Below are 27,660 nucleotides of genomic sequence, written 5' to 3'. Positions count from 1 at the left end.
TTGTCAATGTGACCGCTTGACGATGGGTGTAAAATCTCCAGATGTCCTACGGATGTGAGCTGGGAGCTGGATGACATCTTACATAGTACCCTAGCATCAAAAATCCCCCCCCCAAAAAGTTTTAGAGGCACTTATAGTAAATGCAAGTGTATGTTTTAGTATTACAGATCGATTTGCCACCTCTTTAAACGGTTTCTAAGACCCTAGAAACACGAGAACTCTGATTGATCGAACGAACACAGAGAAATCATTGAATGATGCATGGTCATACCCGTTCAAAATGCTTAAATGCAATTCAGCAATATCAAGGATTTACACTTGTCCCTCCCACTATGTGATTTTCCAATGTGCCTGGCCCTTTCTAGATTTGTGATTGGTAGCCCCCGAATTGTCACTCCGTCTGATTGGACTCCCCTACCCTATGGTCCTCTGTGATTGGACAAGCATGACGTCACATTGCGGAGCTCTGTCTCCTGTGAGGCTCGGTGCCCTTCTATGCAACTTACCTGGTGGTACTGTTAGTTATGTCATGTAGACTGTAATCACTGCCTTTTAGACACTGTGAATTTTTTGGTACTCTATATTTTTGTATATTGTACATTATAAAGGATAATAAACCCTTGATGCCAACACGACATGGTCCTATCCGTGTGTGTGTGTGTGTGTGTGTGTGTATATGATTTTAGATGCTTCTCCATCATACTGTCTATTCCAGGTCGTCCACTTATGCCAACACAGCATATCTGTAACCTCCTCTGTGATGAAAGGGTCTTCTACGGTGAGGAATGGCCATAAAGCGTGTGTGTGTGTGTGTGTGTGTGTGTGTGTGTGCGCAAGTATGTACAGCGCCAGCTGGAAAAACTCACTTCCTGGATGAACGAGGGATGAGATGGATCGATAGTGCCAGCCAAGCAGTCAGGCCATGTCCAGAAGAGTGCCCCGTGGATCAATGGCACTGCCAATGTCCCAGACACCCAGGCTTTATCACTGCCTTTCAAGGATGGAGTCCCGCTGAAACAGACCATAACAAACCAATACCCCAGCAGATTCCACCCACTTTCAATGTTTGAAAGAAAATAGACTTTGCGAAATTGATCAGACACTCTTCCAGTCTTTTTTCCCCACGTTTTGAAAGCAAGCGTATACTGTATATTAATCTGAGTCAGAGGCAACCGCCCCCCCCCATCACTAATGCACAGAGAAACAGTGTTACCTCATTTGGTCCAAGTGCTGCCCTGGCTGTGGCTTCTCTCAATTACTCAGAGAGAAGCTCAGAGAGGCTTTATTGATGAACGCAGGGAAGGCATTAATCACCCCGGATCTGCTGACGGACTGGCACAGAGTGATGGGCAAGCTGACCGAGAGCCAAGAGGGGGGGGGTGGCGGGGGGGGGTAGGGGTCAGAGTGGAGATCAGGGCATGACTGTGAGAGCACAGGGGGAGGTGACCCTCTCCCTTCTCTCTTCTGTTGTGGTCTCCTCGCTTTACCTCAGGGTCAACCAGGGGAGGACAGGCTCATTGTAATGCATGGAATGGAATGAAGATCAAACACTCTACCTCCACCGGCCTCTCCACTGGTGTCAACAGTAACGCCCATGATGCGCAACAACTAAAACAAAACAGTCATTAAGGTGTCACTATAACGTCTGTCACCATAAGAATTTAAATACAGTATCTTCATGTCTATAGTGTATGTTTCAGTCTCCTGTGGGCTGTCCTCTGTTACCTCCGCTGGTCTGCTCTCATCAATAAGACCATCATTGACCCCGGTAGCAACAGCATCTGCCTGGCCCAATATGACTGATCTAAGATGTTGACTCTCTGCTGTGATGTTGATGAAGGAGTCCTGTTTCTGATTGTTTTGATGTGTCGCTGAGGGCCAGGGAAGGAGCATGGAGACGGAGACCAAGACAGAGACAGCGACGGAGTCGTGTTTATGTGTTTATACGACGGGCAGATCACAGAGCGTTAGATGTGGCTGCCAGAAAAGGCTCTCATCGTCTGGGGTTTCGTGGAGACGCTTCGCAGTGGCCATCGCAGATCTGCATCCTCAGAGAGATCTAGGAAATGTGTTTGATTTGATGCACCAGCTTACAATTAATCTGCTAGCCAACTGTTCTCTCTCTCTCTCTCTCTCTCTCTCTCTCTCTCTCTCTCTCTCTCTCTCTCTCTCTCTCTCTGTATATTGAACATTGCCTGAGATGAACTCAGAGGAACTCAAAAGCAGAGCTAATGTAATCAAAGAGCCGAGATTCAACTGAGGAAGATAATTTTTAATGACGATGAACAAAGTCCTACTTGTGTCCCAAAATAGTGCCTATAAACTGTCTGTTTTGACTTTCTCATCTCTATCTGTGATGATGATGTTTCTAATTTTGAAGAATAATATCCCATGATGCGTGGGAGAAGGTGGATACTCAAGTTGAAAGTTAAATAATTTATTAGTCTGATCGATCTGGGACACCAAACTACTGTCCAAGAGAATGGTCAGCAGGGAAGTGGCAACTACAAAGAGTTTGCAGTAAATGTTATAGTAGGTAATAAACATGAAACCAGGACATAAGGCTCATCTCAGTTAGGCTTGGCGCCAGTGAGTCTGACATGTTATCAACAGAGATCTTGGGGTCTGGTACCCCTTGTTGTAAACCACATTCCAAGGGTCACTCAGGAAAATACATTCTAACACTATCCACTACCTATCCTCTGCCGTAGACTAAAGACCCATCTCTTTAAGCTCCACCTGGACTTCTCCTTCTCAGACCTCTACACCACTTAACACCCCACATTGCATTACCTGAACAAAAAAAAAAAAAAAAAAAAAAGCAGCACTTGTTTTTATGGGAGGTTTTGCCTACGATGGCTGATGCATAATTGATTCACTTACTTAGACAAGTACTTTGGCTAAAAGCGTCTGCTAAGTGACTTAAACATTTATAAATGTATCCATCTCAGCATTATCTCTTCATCCTGGTGCAGTAACTCAAGCAGAGTTTAAATCTCTGAGGTCAAAGACGATCGAAGACTTTCGTGGCCCCTCCCCTTCATTAGCATGCTAATGAGAGGGGTGGGGCTAATGCTGCTACTGGTTACCACGGGCCAACAGTGAGTGATGATTGGGAGGGAGAGAGTGGGCAGTGATGTAGGGTCTTCTCCTCTATAGCCTTCCTTCCCCCTAATGAAGGAGAGAGGAAGCCAAACGATGTTAAATCACCTTGAGCTTCTATGATGCTCACAGTCCTAGAGATACTGTAGGTCCAGCCCTGTGGAGGCTGGTGGAGATAGAAATCAGAGGACGGGCTCATTGTAATGCATGGAATGGAAAGAGGAAGGAGGTATCAAACACACATGATTTCTGCCTCCACCAGCCTCCCCTGGTCCAAGCCCTAGTTTACCCACTACAATCAACTCAAAAATGATCTTTTTCAGAGGGGCTCATTTGAGTATCTTGGGTTTATGGTTGTTGTGCAAGGAAGACAGTGATTGAACGAGCCATTTGTGTTTGATTTAATCAACTTAACCACCTGACAGTGTAGATGCTGTGCAGGCTCTGGCAGCAATATTGATGACTGGGCCATAAACAGAAACGCTGATGATACAAATATGTTGATGGAGCCATGCGCACAACTGGGACGGTAAGGAGAGGTACAGTCAAGAACCCTTTTCTCAGCCTCCCTATGTGTAGAGGCTTACTCAATCATATTGGTCCAGTATTTCAAAATGTTTAATCTGGATCAGAATTATTCATTGTTGCTACCAAAGATCAGACAGACCTGGCTGATTTCCCCTATACTACTCAAAATCTGCCAGATACATCTGATCCTGGATTGCCAAACAAATATACGGATCATTCTGTTCTAGATTGAAATACCGGTCCATGGAGAATGTGACTGTGAGGCCCATGGTGTAGTACGAGGAGAACCCATCCTCAACATTAGACCCTCACACATACTGCCTATACGCTGGTGAAGTGCATTATCATGTCAGCGTTACCGCACTGTGCACTTGTTTAGGTGTCTCCAGTGACGTTCCACTTCACCAGCGTGTTGGTTTTTAATGGAAGCCTGTACCAACATCATAAACACATAAAAGTCATAAATAGTCGGGTCTCATTTTAACATTTACAATGTAGAAACACAACCGTTTTGCAGAATCTTAGAGGTGGGGTAGTTAATACTGAAGGACACATCCACACTTTCCTACTGTTTAAGCTGATAAGGAGCACAATATCATACGGTAGCGGAGGACACAAACCGCCCTCTGAGGATCGTCTGTTCTACACAGGCTAGTTGCTATTCTGTGGTAGATACACCTTGATTTATTTATATAATACATTCTCACTGTAGAGTCAAAACAAATAAGCTTCCAGTCCCCTTTTCCCTGTGAGAGGTTTAATGTGTCTAACTCAACCCTGGTAAGCCATTTGTAGTCCTATTAGCTTTGCTGTTCTCAAGTGGAACAAGTGGTAAAAGCTGAATAATTTATACAGGGGCCTAGTTTTAGAATGCGCCGCCAGCCATTTCATGCCCCCTTGTATACATCTGAAGCTGGGGAATGTGAAAGGGGGGAGAGTGCTTAAACAACAGAAAAAGGCCTTGGTGCATTAAACTTCCCCAAAAAGTAGCAAAGTAACAGAAAATCCATGTCACGTATCAGTTGTTCGCTCCGGCAGCAGGCTTTTAAGCAATTTCCCTGCCCTTGTGTGTATTTGAAGTGTTTGCTGCAATGTCACTGGAGAGAACACACAGTCACATACTTTCTACGAACTGCTCCGAGGAAGCAGAGTGAGATGTTAGAAGAGTGAGATGTTAGAAGAGTGAGATGTTAGAAGAGTGAGATGTTAGACGAGATCTTGTTCCGGCCTCTAAACAGTGTCCTCTGCGTCGTAATATTTCTAAACAAACGGATAATCTATGACAAGCCCGCTTTTTCTTGCTGTACTCTATTTGTTTTTTACATAAACAGCTGAATTGTACAGTGAAACAGGTAATGTGCTTTATACAAACCACACTTGACAGTCTCCTATATACAAAAGCATACAGCACATCTGTTTCTCAGCAACACTGTTCTACCGGCGCACCAGGTACAAAGTGACAGAACATCCCACTTACCATGTGAACCTTTAAGAGCCACTCATCTCTGCACGCTGCCGGTCAACATATTCATTTAAAGCTACAGCTCTGCATAGGTGAGGCTGTGTTTCATGATTCGTAATGCTCTTATTAGAGAGAGTACTGGATGGATTGTGAGGTAGCTTTTCCACCTCTCTCAGAGGAAAGGAACCCATTTCCTCCCAGCTGGAGAGCATTGTGCCTGAGAGAGAACTCCGCTCCCCGGACGTCACTCTCAATGGTCTGTACAGAAATCTGTTCAAATGGCTCATGACTAAGTGCTTCGATGTATTTCTGTCTGCGCGGTGGGCCTGTTGTTGTTGTAAAGGTCTATATACACCAGAGGAGGCTGCTGGAGGTAGAAATCGTAGCATAGGCTCATTTTAATGCATGGAACGATATTGCTTCTTATGTGATTAGCGTGCCCTAAATCATCCAATTTTCTCTAGCTCAGATGTGTGTCTCTATAAAATCCAGAATAAAATTGTGTTCGCTGAAAAACACACTCCGAAAAGTGAACCAAGGGAGGCTAGTGGAGGTAGAAATGCACACGTTTTCCTCCTCATTCCATTCCATGCATTACAATGAGCCCGTCCTCCGATTTCTACCTCTAGTGTTTCGCTGCTGAGAGTGACTTCCAGCCTCCTCTGGGCTAGCTGGAAGCTGGGGAGCTTTGGGGAGAGGAGCCGGATATCTCTGGGTGTTATAAGTTATAGGGCCTATTCTCCCCTTACAGCCCAGGTAAGAGCCAGATAAGCCCTGTATGCCTCTGGGGCTCGCAGCAGGAGCTCTGTGGGGACAAAGCTGCACTGTGTTTCACCCCTGCAATGACAAACAAGTTAATTGTTACCAGATCTCTCCTGTTATCTCTCCTGTATTATCCTGTATCCTCTCACCCCAACGGAGAATAGTGACTTATTGTTATAAACTCACACACACTGTGCAGGGGTGCAAGGAGATAGAGAACCCTGTTGTGTGTACACTGCCATACACCAATACTGCAATGAGTGTTTACCAGGGGAGGCTGGTGGAGGTAGAAATCGGAGGATTAAGCTCATTGTAATGCATAGATTTGATTACATTATATTTGAGGAGTCACGGTGTCCTGAATTAAACCTGTGTTCCCCCCACACACCCACTCACTGGCAATAGTCTCGGCAATATGTTTCCAACCCAGTGTGTGTGTGTGTGTGTGTGTTCAAGCTGCACTCACCTCACCACAGGAAGCTAAAGAGCGTCCAGGCCATTTCATCAGCTGCCGTCCCCCCCAACAGAAGATTGATGTTATGGTCGAGTGATAAGGGTGGATTACCTGGCTCTACGGCTACCTTAATCTTCCAGTGCTTCTACCTCAATATTCATCACCCTCTCTTCCCCTTGTTCTCCTCTGTGAGAGAGCCCCATCCCTCAGGTGTGTGTGACAGATAGTTGGCGGCCGGGACCGGGCCGGCGATGGTCTGCAGCAGCTGTTGTGACAGCCGCCGGTCACAGCGCCGCTCCACTGCACCACAGGGATGGAGACGGGTTAATGAATCCTGTGACCCACCCTGGACGCCAGCTGCACCTCTGCAGCCCCTCCGCAGGCCCTCTCCCAGATACTCAATTTCTGCCTAAACTCCTGCCACGTCGTCCTGCCACGTCCTGCCACGTCACCCTCATCCACTGGGAGAGAGGGGAGGGAGGGGCCCCCGTCCCTCGAGCTCACCTTGTTCCAGCAGCGAGCGACTGCTGAATCATGCCACAGACAAACACAGCGATCAAAGGAAACCTGCATCGAAAACAACTCCCATCACCTTTGATGGGGAGGAAAGTAAGGGAGAAGGGTGGGGGAAGGGGAGGAGTGGTCAGGGGAGAACAGTTCTACTGCCTCCCAGGGAATCCTCAGAGGTATTTGCTGGGGTTCTGGGAGCTCCTTTTCTAAGAGCCTGTTTACGTTCGTGAAGGTGTCTGACTCTGAAGCGGAGGTGAGCTGTGATTTAAATAGGAAGCCTGCAAGATCGAAGACCCCAGTGTTCTCCTGGCCACAGCATTTCTGCTTGCCAAGGTATCATAATTGCTTTAACTCTGAGGACATGCTGTTTCCATTAGGCCACGTCTCCGTGCATTAAAGGTAGGGAGAACCCAAGCTTGCTGTCTGGGCACCTTTTCGCCTCATCACCTAAAGGCCTCTACATGCTTCTGCATCACTTGGGCGACTAGTACACGGTTCGCGCTGCGCAACACTGTCGCAAGCACTCTGTAATTCATACTTCTGCATAGCCTACACGCAGCCTGTGCACAAATGGTGTCATTACACTGGTGTCCCGTACCGACAAACTACATTACACTGGTGTCCCGTACCGACAAACTTCATCGACTAGTCTCTCCTCAAATTGGTTCATTTCACAGTCTTGAATTGAACGAATGATGAATTCAATCTTCAATGACACTAGCAAGCTACCATTAGCTACTAGCTCGAAGAACTATGAACTTTGCCTTTTGAACTACTTCAGCTCCGCCTCCATTCACTAACCGACCAATCAATGGTTTGCGTTGTTGTAGATGAAGCATGAGTCGGCCTTAACAGTTAGAAATAAAAGTGATGGGGCGCTTAGTGGGGTAAGACACTCTCTACAGACCACGTAATTGCAAGGTTCCTGGTTTGATTCCGACCCTTGACCTATCTTGCATGTCCATCCCTCCTCTCTCTCCCATCCTTCCTGTCAGTCTCTACTGTCTCTGTCCCAATAAAAGCAGAAATGCCCTAAAAACACATTTAAAAAAAAGAAAAACAAAGTGTTGGTGGTGCAGCATGTTTTGGGGCAGGACAGAAAGACTAGAAGGTGGTTTGTCAATGACGACTCAACTCAACAACCTCTATTTCTTCATATACCATCTGTTCTTTTTTTTTTTTTTTTTTATATATATAAAGCATTTCTGCTTTTATTGGGATAGAGACAGTAGAGATTGACAGGAAGGAGGAAGAGAGAGAGGAGGGATGACATGCAAGATAGGTCGAGGGTCGGAATCGAACCAGGAAGCGATTACGTGGTAAGCGCAGTAGTGTGCTTACATACCATCTGTTCTTGACTTGACTTTTGAACCTGTACATGTTCTCCGCTCATTTGAGCTTCTTCAGTTCCAGAACATTCCGATTGTATGTTGGAAAGACACGTTCTGCGGGTCACATGTAGAACCTTGCTGGCCGGCGGCCACTAATGTCCTTCACAGGACGTCTCTCACAAGGCCGTCAGGTGAAACTGTCTCCTTCACTGCATCAGTTAGTCTGGTTAAAGTTGTATACATGATAGGATTTATTTTTAAAGACACATCCTCAAAGGACGTCGGATATAGACACACACCAGCGAACACCTCAAAGTCACCCATGATGGATCTGAAAATTAGGGGCTAGCTGTCAAGAGCTTGTCGCTTGGTCACCTCTCAACCCATCACTCCTAATCAAGAGCCCTAGCCCACCTAATTTGTTCAAGATAAGTAACAGGCAGTATGATAGCATTTCTGTTAAATGAGCCATTGGAAAGTGCAGGCCATTTTTCATAATCCTGCTTTCCGTTAGGACACACAGCTAAGGGAGTCCCATGGAGACGTATGCTGCCAAAGAGGCAAGCAGCCTGAGCCTATTCAGAAAAAAGAAAAAGAAATAAAAAAACCACATCATAAAAGAAACACAACACGAAAATGTGGAGAGTGGCGGCCAGAATGAAAAACAAATTAAGGTGGAATAAAAATGTCAACCTGGACTGACGGCCGGGCCAATTTCCACCAGCGATCTGGTTGCAAAGCATACGACAGGAACAACCGCGGGACACAGGGAGACAGGGAGGAGAACAAAGACAAATAAAATCACCAAATTGCTTTGTCAGAGAATGAGAGCTATTGTTTTCAACGGGCTCTGCTCCCCTGAGACCTGCCGTCAACAACAAACAGTTATGTCGTGTTGCCGTGGCGAGGCCCTGCATTGACAACAAGTCAGACAAGAATTGTTTACTGCATTTCAGTGCTGGCTGACAAGCAGTTAAATGGGCCAATTGTTGTTGTTGTTGTTTTTGTAATAGTTATAAATGTTTGTATCATTGGCCTATCTCTCTTTGACAAGACAAGATGGCTTCCTTTCTTCAGGAGTCAAACTCTTGGCTCTAACTATACAGCAATATAAAGTCCATTTCTCTCTTCACTGGTGCAATGCAATGAAACACCTACCGCTTCCAAATGAGAAATACCTCTGTGTATGACCAAGTTCCTCTCCATCTCCATAGAGAACACTGTCAGGACTGGAGTTCTATTAGGCATTCCTGTTCACCCCCGGGTCATGACGGGTGTGTACGGCCGATTCTGATCCAGACACACCGTGACTAATGCTTATCTAAACCATGAGTGATACGAAGCGTGGTCTTACACCAGCGGGAACACAACTTCTTTCTTGTCACTCCTTTTGTTACTGTAGCGGTGAGAGCGTCTTCCACACTTTGTGAATTGCTCAGACACCTGACAGAGGGTGTGGGGGTGGGGTCAGGGGTCAGTCAGGGGTCAATCTGAGTCCACGGGTCAAACAGAGAATCTCTCCTCTGAGAGGAACTAAATCAATCCCAGCATCCCCTCACCCAAAGAGCCTCCAGTGGGTCTGAGCAGAACCAGACCGCCTCCCGTCACACGCATAGAGGCCCGAGAGGCACATACTCAGGCCCGGCCCAAGAGGCCCGTACTGGGTTATGATGAGCTCATTACTGCTGGGAGGGGACCATAGAGGCTGTATGGAGTTAATAACAGTGAGGTCATGTATGTTGATCTTGATTTGTTTCGTTAAATGGAAATGGAGAAATGGGATATGACGTTTCCTTGGAAGAAAGTGAATGTCCTCAGAGTGTTTTGTTAGAATGTTTGTGAGAATGTTGCTGCTCTGCCAAAATAACACCGCATTAATGTTCACTGGCAAAAATACACTTAGTTACCTCATCACATTGCAGTAAATGAACAGTTGCATTGTGTCAACATGGGAAGAAAAGAAGACGAAGAGAGAGAGGACATATGTCTAAAACTTTCTTTTTAATAAGGTGCTGAAATCTTTTTTTTTTTTCTTTTTTTTTACAGAACAAGGACATCTATACCCCGAACCCAGGAACCAATGAAATCACACGATTAGCACTGTTTAGAGAAACATGAGCACTAACAGAACACGTGTCCTGACTGTTTCACTGTACACAACGACGACCTCGTCATCACAGTGGAGTAGAGGGTGAGGGAGAGGACCAGATGCACAGGGCACAGGTAATTAAGGCAACATGTCACACGGTAAAGAGAACCCTTTCTGTACACTGAGAATGACAAAATAAAAAGAGAGAAGAAGAGTCAAACATTAACGATATACAACACGGTAAACCCCAAAGAAAAAGAAAAAAATTAAAAGCTTTTCCTCACAGTTTTGTGTGGCACAGCTGAGTGATGGGTGGGGCGTGAGTGGTTGAGTCCAACGGTGATTATTGCATCACTCACGGTGACAGAAGCCTGTCCCAGTAGAACCTTCTAGAATCTATATGAGTGACAGCTGTGTGCTGGACCTGTCACTCAAGAATCGAGATGAGCTGAGGTGGTTCTTTTTCTTGTCTTCTCCATTATATAGACGTCAGTTTAACGTCTGTTTTTGTTTTCCTTTGTGGGGGAGAACCTCCAACTCCATCCCGTGTTGGCAGTGGCTGGCCGGCAAAGTGACCCCTGCTGGTGGGCGTTGTGCATTACATGTAGAGCAGCTTCATGGTTAGATGGTTGGCTTCCTACACTTGTGGCATACAGCAGAAACCACCTCTCTCAGCTGTGCAACAGCAGTATTCATGTTTCGTTTACAGTCTCTGTATTTGTCTCTGTTATCTAGTGTTAGTGGTGATCCCTCAAATAAATATCTGTAATAGAGGTGACATCACAATGTTAAAAACCATTAAAAATGACAAAGCATGCCTGAAACAAGTTCAGTTAAAAAAAAACTCCCATAGAACAATTGTGAAAAGTAAGACGAAACGTTTGAGAACAACTTGTGAAATGTGTGTGTGTTTAACAAACTCCGCTAACGCCTGACTGCTTATGACACAGGAGAACTGCTACTTCCTCATTATGAACTGTTAATGAAAACACACGCGCACGCACACGCGCACACACACACACACACGAGAGAGAGAGAGAGAGAGAGAGAGAGAGAGAAAGAGACAGAGAGCTCTGACTCTGCATGCCAAGTCACTCTACACAGGGCTTATCCAATCACAGCCCTGGACACTGGCAAGCACCAGCGTAGTAGTGTCCAATCAATTCAATCCCATGGGGAGAATAAAACAAATGCAGGGGGGATTTTATCAGTCTTGCATAATAAGTCTTGAGAGAAGAAGATAAAATAACGACCATGTCACTAAATATTACAGGTCATTTACATCACGGATTAGATTCCCCCTCCTGCTGATCATAACCTACAGTTATGAGTGACATTAAAACACTATGGAGTCCCTTGTTAACGCAGACTGGCCCGATGGCACCTGCTGATTGGCTGCTAGGAGCCATCCCATAATGCCCCTCTTCTTCCTCATTAGGAGCCGGGCCGAGCAGAGGAAGGCCACAGGGGGCGCCACCTCATACATAAACATCAGCTGTAATCAACAACAACAAAATCAACAACAACAGTCCCTCATGCCATGATCAGGTAAAAAAAAAAAAAAAAAAAACGTTCGCTGTTCATAAAATCAACAACAAGACGATGCAATCAGAGGTAAAGTGAGCAAACATCCACTTAGCAGGAGTCAACATTGACATGGCTCCTCTAACAGAGGCCCCTCTGAGCTCTGCTCATTGGCGACAATGAAAACGCATCGCCGCCGTCGTTGTCATAATATACATATCACATAGCTACAGTATCGCTTCATAAAACGTAAAAGAGTGCTGGGTTGGACTACCCCCATCTCTTTTTTTGTCCCTCATCTTTGTGCAATGTTTTTTTTTTTTTTTTTTTTTTTTTTAAGGTCAAGGTTTCAGTCTTTCTCCTCGGAGGGAGGAGGGAGGAGTGGGAGGGGTTAGGGGAGGGGGGGGGGGGGGCGTCTCTCAGACGGAGACGAAGACATCCAGGTAGAGGCGGTCATAGGTCTCCCTGAAGAAGAGGATGAGGACCAGGCTGAAGAGACACGAGCCTGTCAGACACCAGTTCAGCCAGGACAATTCTGAAAAGGGAGAGGGAGAGAGAGAGAGAGAGAGAGAGAGAGAGAGAGAGAGAGAGAGAGAGAGAGAGAGAGAGGGAGGGAGGGAGGGAGGGAGGGAGGGAGGGAGGACAGAAAGGACGGGAGGGAGAGAGAGAGGAGGGTCACTCACCATGGTCCACTACATCATCAACTTCAGACATGGTGCAATACAACAATGGATTTTTTTTGTCATCATCTCTAACAAAGGTCAAGAGTAAACAAACATGTTGTTCAGGTTGACCGCGGATTGCTGTGAATACTCGGGAGGTCAAAATATCCAGTAGATGATATGTACAGTGCATTCAGAAGTACAAGCATTCAGACCCCTTCACTTTTTCCACATTTTGTTATGTTACAGCCTTATTCTAAAATGGATTTTTTCCCCTCATCAATCTACACACAATACCCCATAATGACAAAGCCAAAACAGGTTTTTAGAAATGTTTGCTAATTTATTAAAAATAAAAAACTCACATTTACATAAGTATTCAGACCCTTTGCTATGACACTCGAAATTGAGCTCAGGTGCATCCTGTTTCCATTGATCATCCTTGAGATGTTTCTATAACAATGAGCGCGTCCTCCGATTTCTACCTCCACTAGCCTCCCCTGGTTTATATGTCCTAGCTTTGGGGCCAATTCCTTTGCAACCCCATGTGTTCTTTACATCCTACTGTACATTGAAATAACATCATAACGTGGAATTGAATTGGAGGTTCAAAACACTTAATTCAACACTGAATTGATGGAATTCAAAAGGAATTCGCCCCCACCCAGGTATGTCCATTCAAGTAGACCCAGCCATGCCATGTACAGTATAAAAGGGTGAAATTAGCGAGAAATTGGCTCATCTTTGCATGGTGAATCTGAATAGTAGCATAGTTACATCGCTGAACTCAACTTGAACCTGAACTGAAAAGCAGTGTTTTTAGTCTTTCTTCCTGTTCAAGGAGCACTGACCGGAGCTGCCGCCTCAGCATGACTGTAATAGAGATAGAATGGAAGGGCGGAATTAAAAGACTTTAATTGCTCTGAGCCATGGGCTTCTCTACACACCTACACACACACACACACACACACACGCACACCTACACACAGACGCATGCACACACACACGCGCGCGCGCACACACACGCACCTACACACACACACACACACACACACACACACACACACACACACCTACACAAGCACCTACACACACACGCATGCACACACACCAACACACGCGCGCGCGCACGCACGCACTCGCGCACATTGACACGCACGCACGTGCACGCACTCACACACGCACACACACACACACACACACACACACACACACACACACACACACACACACACCCAACATTCTTCCCAGGCAAAAATCAATAGGTCTCCTTTCAAATATAGTCAACCTGCCACATAGCACACATTCTTTCTCAACAACAAGTGGGTGAGAGAGAGAGAGAGAGAGAGAGAGAGGAGGGGGACATTGAACGACACCAGTAAGACCCGGCCACTCATCTAAATGCTAGCTAGAGAATCAGGTGCTTGGTAGAGAACACTAAAAGGCATGAGGAGCGGCCAATCAAATCCCCGCCGGCATCGCTACGGGGGAGGACGGCCAGGGGAGGCTGGTGGAGGTAGAAACCGGAGGACCGATACCAAGGAAGACCTAGTGACCGATCGAAGGCGGACGAGATAAAGGCCCAGCTCAAATATAGAGATAAACCAGGTCCATAACACACAGAGACCCCCCCGGGGACCCCCCCCGCAGCACATGCATCTTAATCCACCAGAACAGTTTCAGTGTCGGAGCCGGGAGGTCCGGTAATGGGGGTTGATCAATAGGCCCCTGAAGTGAGCGCTGAATCGATGAGTGAGACGTGAGACTCAGACAGGGCTGGTGGGCTGGAGGGTGGTCAGCTGGCGGTGCTGTTTGGGTAAATGAGATGATTTCATTTAGAGATGAGAGGGAGAGAGAGGATGTCATGGCGTGGAGCACTCCTATCCTGCGGCCGTCTCATTAATCAGTCCCTCGCTAACCTGACTGATGTGGAGGCAAGTTAATGACCTCGTGTTTATCGGTCGCCTCATCCCTGCCTCCATGTCTGCCTGCCTATCTGTCTCCCTGCCTGCCTATCTGTCTCCCTGCCTGCCCGCCTGCCTATCTGTCTCCCTGCCTATCTGTCTCCCTGCCTGCCTGCCCGCCTATCTGTCTCCCTGCCTATCTGTCTCCCTGCCTGCCCACCTATCTGTCTGTCTCCCTGCCTGCCTGCCTGCCCGCCTATCTGTCTGTCTCCCTGCCTGCCTGCCCGCCTATCTGTCTCCCTGCCTATCTGTCTCCCTGCCTGCCTGCCCGCCTATCTGTCTCCCTGCCTATCTGTCTCCCTGCCTGCCCGCCTATCTGTCTGTCTCCCTGCCTGCCTGCCTGCCCGCCTATCTGTCTGTCTCCCTGCCTGCCTGCCTGCCTGCCCGCCTATCTGTCTCCCTGCCTATCTGTCTCCCTGCCTATCTGTCTCCCTGCCTGCCCGCCTATCTGTCTATCTCCCTGCCTGCCTGCCTGCCCGCCTATCTGTCTGTCTCCCTGCCTGCCTGCCTGCCCGCCTATCTGTCTCCCTGCCTATCTGTCTCCCTGCCTGCCTGCCTATCTGTCTCCCTGCCTGCCTGCCTATCTGTCTCCCTGCCTATCTGTCTCCCTGCCTGCTTGCCTATCTGTCTCCCTGCCTGCTTGCCTATCTGTCTCCCTGCCTATCTGTTTCCCTGTCTCCCTGCCTGCTTGCCTGCCTGCCTATCTGTCTCCCTGTCTCCCTGCCTGCCTATCTGTCTCCCTGCCTGCCTGCCTATCTGCCTGCCCGCCTATCTGCCTGCCTGCCTGTCTGTCTGCCCGTCTGCCCGTCCCAGACTCATCCGTTTAGTTGGGAGACAGAGGGAAGGATGTGTGAACAGGCCAGCAAGCCTCAATGAGTGCTAATGTGGGCCTACCAGACCTCAACGCTAATCCCATCAGGTGGCTGGTAGAGAAGGCTAACAGGCATGAAGAGCCGTAAATCAACACCCCCTGACATCACGACAGTTAGGATGCGCAGGGGGAGGCTAGTGGAGGTAGGAATCGGAGGACGGGCTCACTATGTAATGCACTGAATGGAATAAAGAGTGGTTTCGTTTGATACCATTCCTCACTCCATTCATTACGCAATGAGCCCGTCCTCCGATTTCTACCTCCACCAGGCTCCCCCAGAAGGAGGGCCAGCCGGGAAGGCATAGTGTGTGTGCGGGAGGTAGGAAGTAGGATGTTAACCAAAACCCTCTGGATGAGCTTTAACAGAAAGTAGAATAACAGAGGCGAAAAAATGTTAAAAAAAAATCCATAAAAAAAAAATATATATATATGAAAAAAAAAAAAAAAAAAACTCAGGGGGATGATTGTAGCGATCATTACAAGCTATCACAGCCACAGTGGCTTAGTGGTAATATCCAACCCAGCCCGAGAGAACGATCAAATGATGTTCTCACTCTCTCCATTTGAACTTGATCTAAATCGCCACAGACTAAAGTATCAAGCCTCAGATTGTGACCGTACCTTTTCTCTGTCTGTGTCGGTGTTAAAAGCAGAGGGTCGAAAAGCAGTGGAATAGCAGCTGCCAGCTGGAGTGACAGCATAAAAGGGCCGTTGGCACAAACACCTGCTGATTGGCACACAGAGCAGGAGCCTGGGGGTGCTGAGGGGGGCAGTGGGGGGGGGGCGGAGACATGAAGCCTCCAGACACACAGAGCAGGGACTGGGGGTGCTGAGGGGGGCAGTGGGGGGGGGGGGCGGAGACATGAAGCCTCCAGACACACAGAGGCATTAGTGTTGACACATCACCCTGCACCAGTAGGAGACGTGAGGCAAGCAGCTTATGGATGTAATCATTCTTAATTGTGGTCAATGAAGCGTTCAAATTAGCCTAGCATCTTTTTTGGGAACTGACTTGATGATCTTCCATTCCTGCCTCCCTGAGCTCTTTTTAGGGGGAGAGGACCTGACTGACAAGACATAAGGTTACACACACACACACACACACACACACACACACCAACAAAACAACGAACAAAAAAGGTCATAAAACAGAAAACGAAACAAAATGAAGATAATGATTTTCTATTCCCGTGGTAAACCGATGATATACAGACAGCCTGGGATGGGAAGAATGTCAGTCTGTTCCATTAATCAAAAACCGTGTCGGTATCTAAAAAATTGTTTTTTTTTATTATAGTGTCTTGCTCATAATTCGAAAACATTCGTAACGTAAAATAGCAACACAAAAAGGCTCCTTTCAGGATCAACGCAGTGTTGTGCGTGACGCTCTTGTCTCTGCCGCCTCCACAGTATTCACACAAGGTTGTATGAGTCAGTCAGCAAAGACATATAAACCTCATATTTATATACCTCAGCCGTATACGCGAAGTTGATGTAAAAAGAAGAAAAAACGAGTGAGCAACACAAAAACAAGTGGCAATTATTTTAACACTGAGAACGTTTCCATCTTCTGTGTAGAAGAGCTGACAATAATACAGCACAGAGACGCCAGTGCACCCACAACAACACAACCCCTCCACACAGCTAAGGAGCCTTTGACGCTCAACAAAGCAGCACTCCCCCTGCTTCGTATTCCACCCACCGCTCCATGCTAAATCACATAAACACAGAGCAGATGAAATCTAAAAGCACCAACAACAGCTATACGCGGTCACGTCGCCATTCATGTTACCAGATGCAGGGTTGAGCGACCTTGAGAATTCAGATAGCGGAGACCTACTAAACCGAGACCTCTGTCGCAGTCTTTAACTACTAAAATAGACATAGTCATAAATTCATAAATGTATCTCTTCTCTCCTTTTTTAAGGTTTGATACTTTAGAATGCTTTTTTTTGCTTTTTTTTTTTTTGCCAACTGGGCAGCGAAGGAAATTCAAAAATGAACCGGAACGGAAAAGTAAATGAACGTCTTTGAGGCTGGGATTGCCAATTTGAAAACGTAGGAAGGGAGAGGACTTCAGAGGCTGAGAGTTGGTGTGCGGAACACTCCGGCTTTTTAAGTCCACGCATTATCTGTCACATCAATTACAAGATTGAAAAGAAGGCTACATTAAAGGTAGGCGGGAAAATATCGGAGCTCTATCAAACTGTATAATCACAATCCTTAACAGACGTAGCTTTGAGCCATGGTGGAATGATCCCCAATTAACTGATACAGTACAGAAGAATGCAGAGCAAATTTGAGGCCTGCAGTCTAAAGGCGTGTACAATTTAAATACAATAATTAATCGGTCTAAACACTGAGTCTTGGGGTACTCCAACAACTCTAAGAGAGGGCGGGGCTAGTAGATAGACAGAACCACAGCAACAGAGGAAGAACAGTACCTGGGTACAGTACCTGGGTTGATGGGTTGTCAGACAATCCAGAGGAATGCAGAGTTCATACAGTACGTAAGGTCAATAAACTAGTTTACCTCTCATACTGTCACACTGAATTTCCATCAACCTATCATATCAGGGGAGGCTGGTGGAGGCAGTGTGTGTTTGATACCATTCCATTCCATGCCCGTCCAAAGAGCCCGTCCTCAGATTCCTACTTCCACCAGCCTCCCCTGGACTGTACACATATGAATCCCTCTAGTAGCAGACACGGAAGACCCAAGGGAATACAGCAGCTACACACAGATATAAGACCTAAGTCTCCACTGGGAATAACCCCAGAATAACACTCAAAGACAGAGAGAGAAACCATAGGGGAAAACCACACTTTTTCTTTTTTTTTTACATGACTGCAACAGAGTCAGATTTGAAAAAGCTGAGCAGCGCCAAGCTCTCTCATGGGGGGTTAATCTGATCCTGGGAGTCAGAGCAGAGAGAGAGCGAGAGAGAGAGAGTCTGGGGAGCTGCCAAGATCCTTCATAGTTCATACTCTGCAAGCATAGCCTCCAACACACACACACATGCACACACACACACACGCACGCACGCACGCACGTACGCACGCACACACAGATACATACATACATGCACAAATGCATGAATACATGCACACACACACGTACACACTCACAGCTCTGGTCTGTCACTCAGAAAAGAGGGAAAATGTATACTTTATGAGGCCTGCGTGCGTGTGTGATTAATATCACATCTTACAAGTTAAAATGTCCCCCCCGCTGTTGCATATTCATCAGCACCTGCCTCCTACAGAAGCCCCACTTATTTCTGGGCTGTCGTAGGTGGAAGGCTCTTAGGTGTACATGTACTGTCTGGCTGTCAGTTTGTTAGTGGACAAAGAGCCTCTGGCCGGCCCCCGCTCGCCCCCCTAATAAAGAACTACCCACCCCTGCTCTACCCCAGGAACCATCCGGAAGGGTTGGAACACAACTGTCAGACAGCAGCTGTCAGTTCAGCCTGCTACAAGGGCACTTGGCGAGGGAGTCTCATGAATGTGTAAGATAAGAGAATATATGTATATATATATATATATATATATATATATATATATATATATATATATATATATATATTTATTACACACACACTCACCGGTCACTTTATTAGGTACACCTGTTCAACTGCTCTTTAACACAAATATCTAATCAGCCAATCACATGGCAGCAACTCAATGCATGTAGACATGGTCAAGACAACCTGCTGAAGTTCAAACCGAGCATCAGAATGGGGAAGAAAGGTGATTTAAGTGACTTTGAATGTGGCATGGTTGTTGGTGCCAGACGGGTTGGTCTGAGTATTTCAGAAACTGCTGATCTACTGGGATCTCTAGGGTTTACAGAGAATGGTCCGAAAAAGAGAAAATATCCAGTGAGCAGCAGTTCTCTGGGCGAAAATGCCTTGTTGATACCAGAGAATGGCCAGACTGGTTCGAGATGATAGAAAGGCAACAGTAACTCAAATAAACACTTGTTACAACCAAGGTATGCAGAAGACCATCTCTGAACGCACAACACGTCAAACCTTGAAGCAGATGGGCTATAAAAGGGGGTCCAACCAGTACTAGCAAGGTGTACTTAATAAAGTGGCCGGTGAGTGTATATATCTCTTCTATTTACTCAAGAGGGTGAAGGTGGAAAATCCTGTCAAGTTTTCTGCGCATTTCTTCATCACTCCACCTGATTGGGTTGGAGATATGCCTACGGTTAATCGGACCAACAGAACTAGTCTAAACTAACGCCCTGATGGTTCGGCTCCAGAGACTTCAGATTTTATATTTTATATTTATCTGTCTCTGTGCTAAAATGGAGTTAGAGATAGGGCGAGATTACATATTTCATCAAGCTCCACGAGCCCGGAGAGTGAGAGATTAAATTAAAAATAAATGTTAAAAAAAGCGGGTTAATTACAATGAGAAGAAAAAATATGTATTTTCTGTATAAAAAAAAGACCTAAAAAAAGTCTAATTATTCTATCCCTCCTATTGGTAATGACCGAAACATCAGTCACCGTTATTGGCTAACGATGTCCCACCTGACCAGCCTTGACGTCCCACCTGACCAGAGACCGCCTGGTCTAGCCCTGTCTTACCTGTGCTGTAGAAGGTGAGGAAGAAGAGGAGGAGGCCGGTGACCAGGTTGCCGAGGAAGGTGACCACGCCACAGGTGATGCCCTCTGGGACGGGGTACACCGTCTCGATAAAGAGCTCGAAGAAGATGGGCACGCTGCTGGTGATGAAGATTCCCACCAGGATACATGAGGTATAGAGGGTGGCTGAGGGGAGGAGAGGGGGGGGGGGGAGGGAAGGAAAGGGGAGGGGAGAGGAGTGGAGAGGAGGGGAGGGGAGAGGAGGGAAGCAGGGAGGCGGGGAGCAGGGAGGAGAGAGCAGAGGGGAGAAGGAGAGGTTATTAGGTTAGTATTTTGAGAATAATAGCATTTTAGAATATAGTTAGAGAACTAATTCAGGGCGGTTCTCATTGTCGGGGGTTCTCAATGTCACAGCTGCAATAATATCCTGGGTGAGGTTTGAGGAGACAATGGTGGTTTAACTATAACAGTAGGTGGTGGGTGTGGGAGGAGTCAGCATCTCTATTTATGAGAATGACCTAATTTAGTTATTCTCAAGGCACAAATCAATAGGTTTCTATTCAAAAGTAGGAGTCAAATTGTGTGAGTGCCATATGTGACTGGTCAGTTCACCCTGAGTGAGTGAGTGAGTGAGTGTGTGTGTGTCTGTGTGTGTGTGCATGTGCATGTGCATGTGCGTGTGCCTCGGCCACTGCGAGCAGTCTGAGCTTCTGTGAGCCCGGGGATGAGGGGATTAAGCCGTCACCCTGGAGCATGGCTCTCTCTGTCTCCTTTATCACTCTCGATTGGGCCAAATTAACTCCCCATTAGCCAGTCGGCTCTTAATCACACTGCCTCTGAGGAGCATGCCTGTCTGCCTGACTGTCTGTCTCTGCCTGCCTGCCTGTCTGCCTGACTGTCTGTCTCTGCCTGCCTGCCTGCCTGCCTGCCTGTCTGCCTGCCTGTCTGCCTGACTGTCTGTCTCTGCCTGTCTGCCTGACTGTCTGTCTCTGCCTGTCTGCCTGACTGTCTGTCTCTGCCTGCCTGTCTGCCTGACTGTCTGTCTCTGCCTGCCTGCCTGCCACTGTCACAGATCAACCAGGGCACCACTGAGAGACTAGACACAATCCACAAAGCCTGACTATCACTGCGTATCACTTTGTTCAACCAGCCCTGTCCTCCTCTAATGAAGGGCTGATATCAAACCTCCAACCACTGTCATGGACGACGACGACGACGACGACGACATCCAGTCCTGTCGGCGAATCCCTTTTGCAATCATAGCAGCAGAGTGATTATCATAGTGTGTGTGTGTGTGTGTGTGTGTGTGTGTGTGTGTGTGTGTGTGTGTGTGTGCTTTAGCAGTGGAGTGATTATCATAGGCCTCAAGGCACGAGAACAAGTGAACAGGTGGTTGGTATCAAAATAAGACACAGTAAATGAGATGATATTCTATCAATAAGCACACATGATGAAGAAGTCACACTAGAGAGCGTTTGGCAGGTCCTCATAGGATCCATGCATGCGCGCACACACACACACACACACACACACACACACACACACACACACACACACACACTATGGGGAACTGTGCCAAACACCCCCTAGTGTGACTGCCTCAACATGTGTGCTTATTGATAGAATATCATCTCATGTATTTTGATAACAACCACCTGTTCACTTGTTCTTGTTCCTTGAGGCCTATGATAATAATTTGACTGCTATAATACAGACACACACACACACACACATACACCACACGACTGCTATCACACACACACACACACATTTGACTGCCATCACTCACTCACACACACACACACACACACACACACACACACACACACACACCCCCTATCTATGCCAGGTGGATGGGCAACCTTGGGGGCCTGCCTGGCACAGCCTGCCAGTGTCTGAGGGAGGAGAGATTTATGAATATGAAAAGCACCGATGCCAGCCCATGCATGATAATGATGATGGATGAAGGTGCTAGAGCTGCTGGCTCTGAGACGCATATGTCTGGATGTTTGTTTGTTTGTTTCAGAGGAACCTTGCATGTGATTCTACGTCCACATGTCCCTTCATTCATCGAGCAGGGAAGTCTGTTCATACATGCGGCCATTAAATGGCATCATTCCTCATTCCGTTCCATGCATTACAATGAGCCCGTCCTCCGACCAGCCTGCCCTAATCCATTGTGGCTCTAGGATGCTCCAGTTGCACCACAGACAATGCAAAGTCCCCCTTCCCTTCGTGTAACTGTGGGAGGTAGGGAGGGAGGCTCACCTGCAGTGGAGGGGAGGTGTGTGAGTCTGGTCAGGCAGGTGAGGGTGAACCAGGTGGAGGCCAGGGAAGCTCCAGCTATCATCAGGACCAGGATGAGCTTCAACATCCCCCGGATAGAGTCTGCAAACCTGGGAGGAAACACAGGAACACAGAGACAGTTAGTTAACACCAGAGCAAGAAGCACGCTTTAAACCACAATAAAGGGTGTCATCTCTCTCTGTGTCTCGTGTGTCTCCATGTCATAATTCATTACAGGAGACAAACATGTTGTCATGGGGGAGAGAGGGAGAGAGAGAGAAAGAGAGAGAGAGAGAGAGAGGGAGCGTACAGCACGGTTCTTCACTCGTTTCCAAGTCCCTGCTGGGTTAGAACCGGGGTCTTGTAGATCCACGAGTTGATTTAATTTATCTGGCCAGTGAAGCGGGCAGACGTCTGATGTGTGCTGCGCCACAGCGATCCAGACAAGCTCCTCCACTGATCTACGGCCCTCTCTCTCTCTAAGTTCCTCTCCGGCTCCGTGTTGAACCATCACCCCTTGACGAGGTTTCCGTCTGTCCTCTGGGTGCGTTTGTCAGCGATGTGGGTTGAGACGCGGTACAGTACTTATCCAAGCTCGTCACGAACGGAGACACTAATTGCTTTTGTTTTCCCCCCCCCCCCCCCCCCCATCTTCATCCGCTCAGACGAGATCCTCGAGGAGGACGAGTTCAACCCACGTGAAACAGTGAACTGTTTGTACAAAGAAAAATACACCCACCGGAAATGTTTAATTAGTTTGAGTGTCTCACGGAGTTCAATAAAACCGTAGGGTAACATTCCAAGAATATCTGGGTTTTTTGGACAGATAACAAGAACATTTTTCCCTCTTTTCAGACCTTTTCACAGGACGGTGTTTTTTGTTTTTTTTCAAGATTGTGTTTTGTGAAACGCTGCTGTCGGCTGCGAGGCCTACTTGATAAGATGACCTCACGATGACCTCAGGATGACTTGTCTCTTTGTGTGGAACAGATCTCCAGGCTATACGTTACATTCAGAAATGTGGACAGAGTGGAGTGTGTGTGAAGGGCGAACTTGAGGAAAGGGTTTAGAGGGATGCTTTCACTGGAGGGGCTTTGGCAGAGGATAGCCAATCAGGCTTTATCTACCCCAAACCCCTCAGCCCATCAACAACACCGCCATAACACCACCACCACCACCCCCACCAGTGTCATCATCATTCCTTTCCACCTTACGTGTGCACTGAAACCCATCCCTTGTCGGAAACCTGTACTGTCCATAAATTCTCCTTAATGTCTCTAGTGGCATAAATCAAGGCTTTTAATGCCCTACAAAGTGGTGTGACAGAGGAGCTAGCGTCGCTGTGAGGTAATGTCTGAATTAAAAGCATATCATTTACGGCCGTGTCAGATTTATTGGCTTGGAGATAGTGACGCTTAAATCTTGTAGCATCAGATTACATTCTCCTCTGGCTGACAGCAGGAATAATTCAATTGTTATTCAATCTGATAATATCATTATTACTGGCTCTATAGGTCCCCATTCTGAACAAGTACATGTTCAGAATGATCAAAATGGCCTGGAAGATAATGACAGCGATAATGACAGCAATAATGATATCGCTGACAGACGCTGGCCATCAAAGCCCAAACAAATCAGGCCGTGCAGAAATCAGTGACAGCATATCTTCAGATCTTCTTAGAAATCTCCAGATTTTGTACATCATCATCTACGGTCTCTGGTGCCAATGTTGGCAAAACTCTGCTCTATCCTGCAGCTTCCCCTCCCCTCCACACGAACACACACACACACACATACACACACGGTTGATAATGGGACTCTATTTGATGATGGATAATGAGTATTCGTTATTTCTGCTCTAACCAGAAGCAGCCGCGTTGCCGTCACCGCGCTGCAAGCTGCTGCCGCGTCCGCGTCCGCAATTAAAAGCTGCGTGGTCGTTTGTCAAGCGTTCCTGACGGGCGCCACACCTCGAAGCGCTTGCCGCTAATTGACCCCACAGTGACAAGCGCTCTATACCATCCATCTATTCACACATCTACAGCGGGGGGAAGAAAAAAAAAAAAAAAAACGTTTGGGGGGAGGGGGGCTGGCTGGGCGGGGGGAGGGCGAGCGTTTTAGCTGGGACAAACGATGCTATCAAAAAGTGCCTCCCGGGGATCAAACCACTTAAAATGTGCGGCCGTAACACCTGCAGCAAAACTTCTTAATGGGGCCTTTTTTTTTCTCGGCGCTCGTGGCAAGCTGTGCCTCATTCGTTTTGCAAACGGTGGCGTTGGGTATGGGTGGGCAAGAAAGCGGAGTGTCATAATTCACGTGTGTGTGTGTGTGTGTGTGTGTGTGTCTGTTAGCATCAGGGTGCATGTTGGGACGGGGTGGGGGTGGCGGAGCACTCTGCATTGTTACTCATAGAGTCCATTAACACGACATCGCCAAGGCAAACGATCTCCAGCGGGCGTCACAACAGAGACGTGTGCTGGGGCGAGGCGGTGGGGCATCTGGTGCCTTTCCGAAACACAGATCACCCATCATCACACCCGCCACACTCCCCAACAGACGCCTCCCCCAGCGTTTCACCCAGACGTGAGAAACAAGCCAATCGGCTGTTTAATGGAGTTTGCCTCCCACTGTTTCTTATCCCTGATGGAGGTCTAATGGTCTAATTGAGAACATTGCTTCTGGATAGGGAATCATCTACCGTGCTAAGCAAAGAGAGGCTGATCATGACCCCCCCCCCTCGTCCACCCCTCGTCCACCCCCCGTCCACCCCCCGTCCACCCCCAACCAACCAACCAACCAACCAACCCCTGGCCCGTCCGTACAAACAACACAATATGTTTTGTCTCACTTCATGTACTGTATGCATGCATTGTACCTCCAGCCCAAACTCAGAGCAACCCCCATTGATCACCAGCCAGAGTTATGGCTTCATCTTCCTAATTACACCTTTTTGGAAACATTGGCCCCTTCCTGGCTGGAAGTGCTGATTGGGCCCGTGGACGGACGTAGATCCATCAGCCGCGGACAAATCCCTTCCGTTTGCAGACTCCACACTCTGGGCTCTGCCTCCATACCGTCTATACATCAGCAGGAGTGATGTGACCATTGCATTAGCATTCCCTCCCCTATCACCACATTGAAATGTAATACATTAACACAGAGAGTAGATGAGCTAAGGGCTTTGAGACATCTCCCCAACCGCCCCCCCCCCCCCCCCCCCCCCGCCCCTCCCCGCCTCGGCCCAACCACCTCCGTCCTCACAAACATTCAGAGTTGTCTTTTTCATTATTGATAAGACTAATGTATCCCAAAAATGTGAGAGGGGCAGGCTGCATTACAAGAAGACAGAGAGCACAGACCCATTTGTATCCCCCCCTGAACATGCTTAGCTATGGGTTTTCTGCTTTGCTAATCTTGTTGGCGGGGCTTGGGAGGGTAGGGCTAGGGCTATTACCACAAAACATGGGGCCGTATATTTTCATGCATACTTAATCTGACGATACTCTGAGTGAGTGTATGGCGATCACGGTAAATGCTTATCCTCTAATTTGACGGCTCACCAAGTCTGGGGAGATCGTTTAGTGGCAATTTATGAGGGGGAGGGGGGGGGGGGGGCATTACAGGGACGATCCCATCCCTCACACACCACTGAACACAGGAAGTTCTTTGCTAGTCTGGTCCAGTCTGGTCCAGTCTTCTCTAATGGGCCAACAGAGTCTCTCGCTGGGCCTTTTTAGGAAAAGTACCGGGACCATGAGGGATGATTGGAACAATAGTAAGCCTGTCACATTACCATAGCCTCTGGGAAGGCACTCTGTCACAGGCTCACAATGCAAAATAATATCAAAATGCAAATTATTTTTGCTTTTTCTTACCTGGCCATCGCCACTCCAAACACACAGCCGCCCACGATGGACCAGAACCCGATCCAGCCAGCATCCACCTGAGGGAGGGGGGGGGGGGAGGGAGGGAGGGAGGGAGGGAGGGATGGAGGGACAAAGAAAGGGGGATCGAGAGAGAGAAAGAAAGAAGAGAGAGAGAGAGAGAAAAAAAAAAGAGATTATTCTGTGCACGGCTCTGTGGACTGGGGCTAGACAGAGAGCAGGCACACAGTGTCTGAAGTCTGGGGAGACCTGTCAATCAAGTCAGACAGTAAATTGAGGGCCAGCATTTGGCCAGTGGTAGGAGTCAATGAAAACAGTGGCTGGTGAGGTGTGTGTGACCATAATGTTTCATCACAGAAACACACACACACAGACACACACACACACACAGACACAGACACACGCACATGCACACGCACACACACACACACACACACAGACACACACACACACACACACACCTCTCTACTGAGGCTGGGGAATAAACTCCACATCAGCATCTGACAGACAGAGAGAGAGAGACAATGAAGGTGTGCGCTTCACATCAATCTCCTGACGCAATAACTCTAGTGGGGACGAGCCACGTTGATCTAGATGTCACTAAACCATATGAGAGAGGAATATTGAAAGCATCATAATGCAAATGAGATCAGCGGTCTTGACAGAATCTCCAAACACTTGCGCAAAAAAGAAAAGTGTGAATGTTAACCATGGCAGTTGGTGTAGGGAATTCGAAAGCAGTAAACTACGCCAAACTGTGGGCTATGTATGCTTGACTAAAAAACAGAATCCATAGGGAGCGTTCACGATTGATTAACATGTTCAACCTCCCCGTAATAACTCACAGCCCCCTCCAAACACGGTCACACCTGCCATGTATCATTGACGGTGATTTAGCTTCATCTTCATGTGGGTTAGCACCCCGTAAACTTTCAAAGCGCTTCATTTCACGTTAATGTACTCATTTATGAAGCTAAAAACCAAACATTTTCCCTACCGGGTTATTTTTAGGAGTTCCGGGAAGCAATCAAATCATGGCATTTCATGTCGGGGGGGGGGGGGGGAAGTTAATTAACTGCAATATGCTAAGCACTACAGCGCACGAAGAGGCGTGATGTGTGTTGTGCTAAGCCTAATCACGTATTTCGCTACTGTGTCAATAACCAGGCTACAGCTGCTGTCGGAGTGAGGAAGCCAGGGCTTCAGGCTCTTGGCTCGCTTACTTATTTGTTTCCCACCAATTCTCTCTTGTTATAAGCCTTTTAAGCCAATAATCATGCCACTTATCCTCAGGTTTAGCTCAACATGGTGATGCTATACTAATTCATTCAGTTGCAACCAACCGAGGGGGAGAAAATGAATTACAGTCAACAACATTACAGTTGAAGTCGGAAGTTTACATACACTTCGGTTTTTTTAACCACTCCACAGATTTCATGTTAACAAACTATAGTTTTAGTCGGTTAGGACGTCTACTTTGTGCATGACACAAGTCGTATTTCCGACAATTGTTTACAGACAGATTATTTCACTTATAATTCACTATATCACAATTCCAGTTGGTCAGACGTTTGCATACACTAAGTTGACTGTGCCTTTAAACAGCTTGGAAAATTCCAGAAAATTATGTCTT

At 47.3% G+C, this 27,660-nt stretch overlaps 1 protein-coding gene across 3 annotated transcripts in view; it reads right to left on the bottom strand.

Annotated features, from left to right (window-relative positions):
* Positions 1–10,131: 10,131 nt before the first annotated feature.
* slc49a4 (solute carrier family 49 member 4) overlaps positions 10,132–27,660 on the bottom strand; it is a 39,569-nt gene continuing 22,040 nt past the window's right edge. For 2 of the 3 annotated variants that reach the window (XM_083681277.1, XM_083681278.1), the window contains exons 6-9: positions 26,019–26,086; positions 22,126–22,253; positions 19,861–20,043; positions 10,132–12,297 (exon numbers count right to left, since the gene is read on the bottom strand). In XM_083681277.1, the coding sequence (XP_083537403.1) occupies positions 12,182–12,297; positions 19,861–20,043; positions 22,126–22,253; positions 26,019–26,086 (495 nt within the window). In that variant the 3' untranslated portion in view covers positions 10,132–12,181. The remainder of the gene's footprint in view (positions 12,298–19,860; positions 20,044–22,125; positions 22,254–26,018; positions 26,087–27,660) is intronic. The other variant, XM_083681279.1, reaches the window with a different exon arrangement.

This window comes from Argentina silus (genome assembly GCF_951799395.1).
Source record: "Argentina silus genome assembly, chromosome: 12".
Classification (NCBI taxonomy): Eukaryota; Metazoa; Chordata; class Actinopteri; order Argentiniformes; family Argentinidae; genus Argentina; species Argentina silus.
The sequence above is the reverse complement of the archived record's forward strand: the minus strand, read 5'-3'. Positions and strand labels throughout refer to the sequence as shown.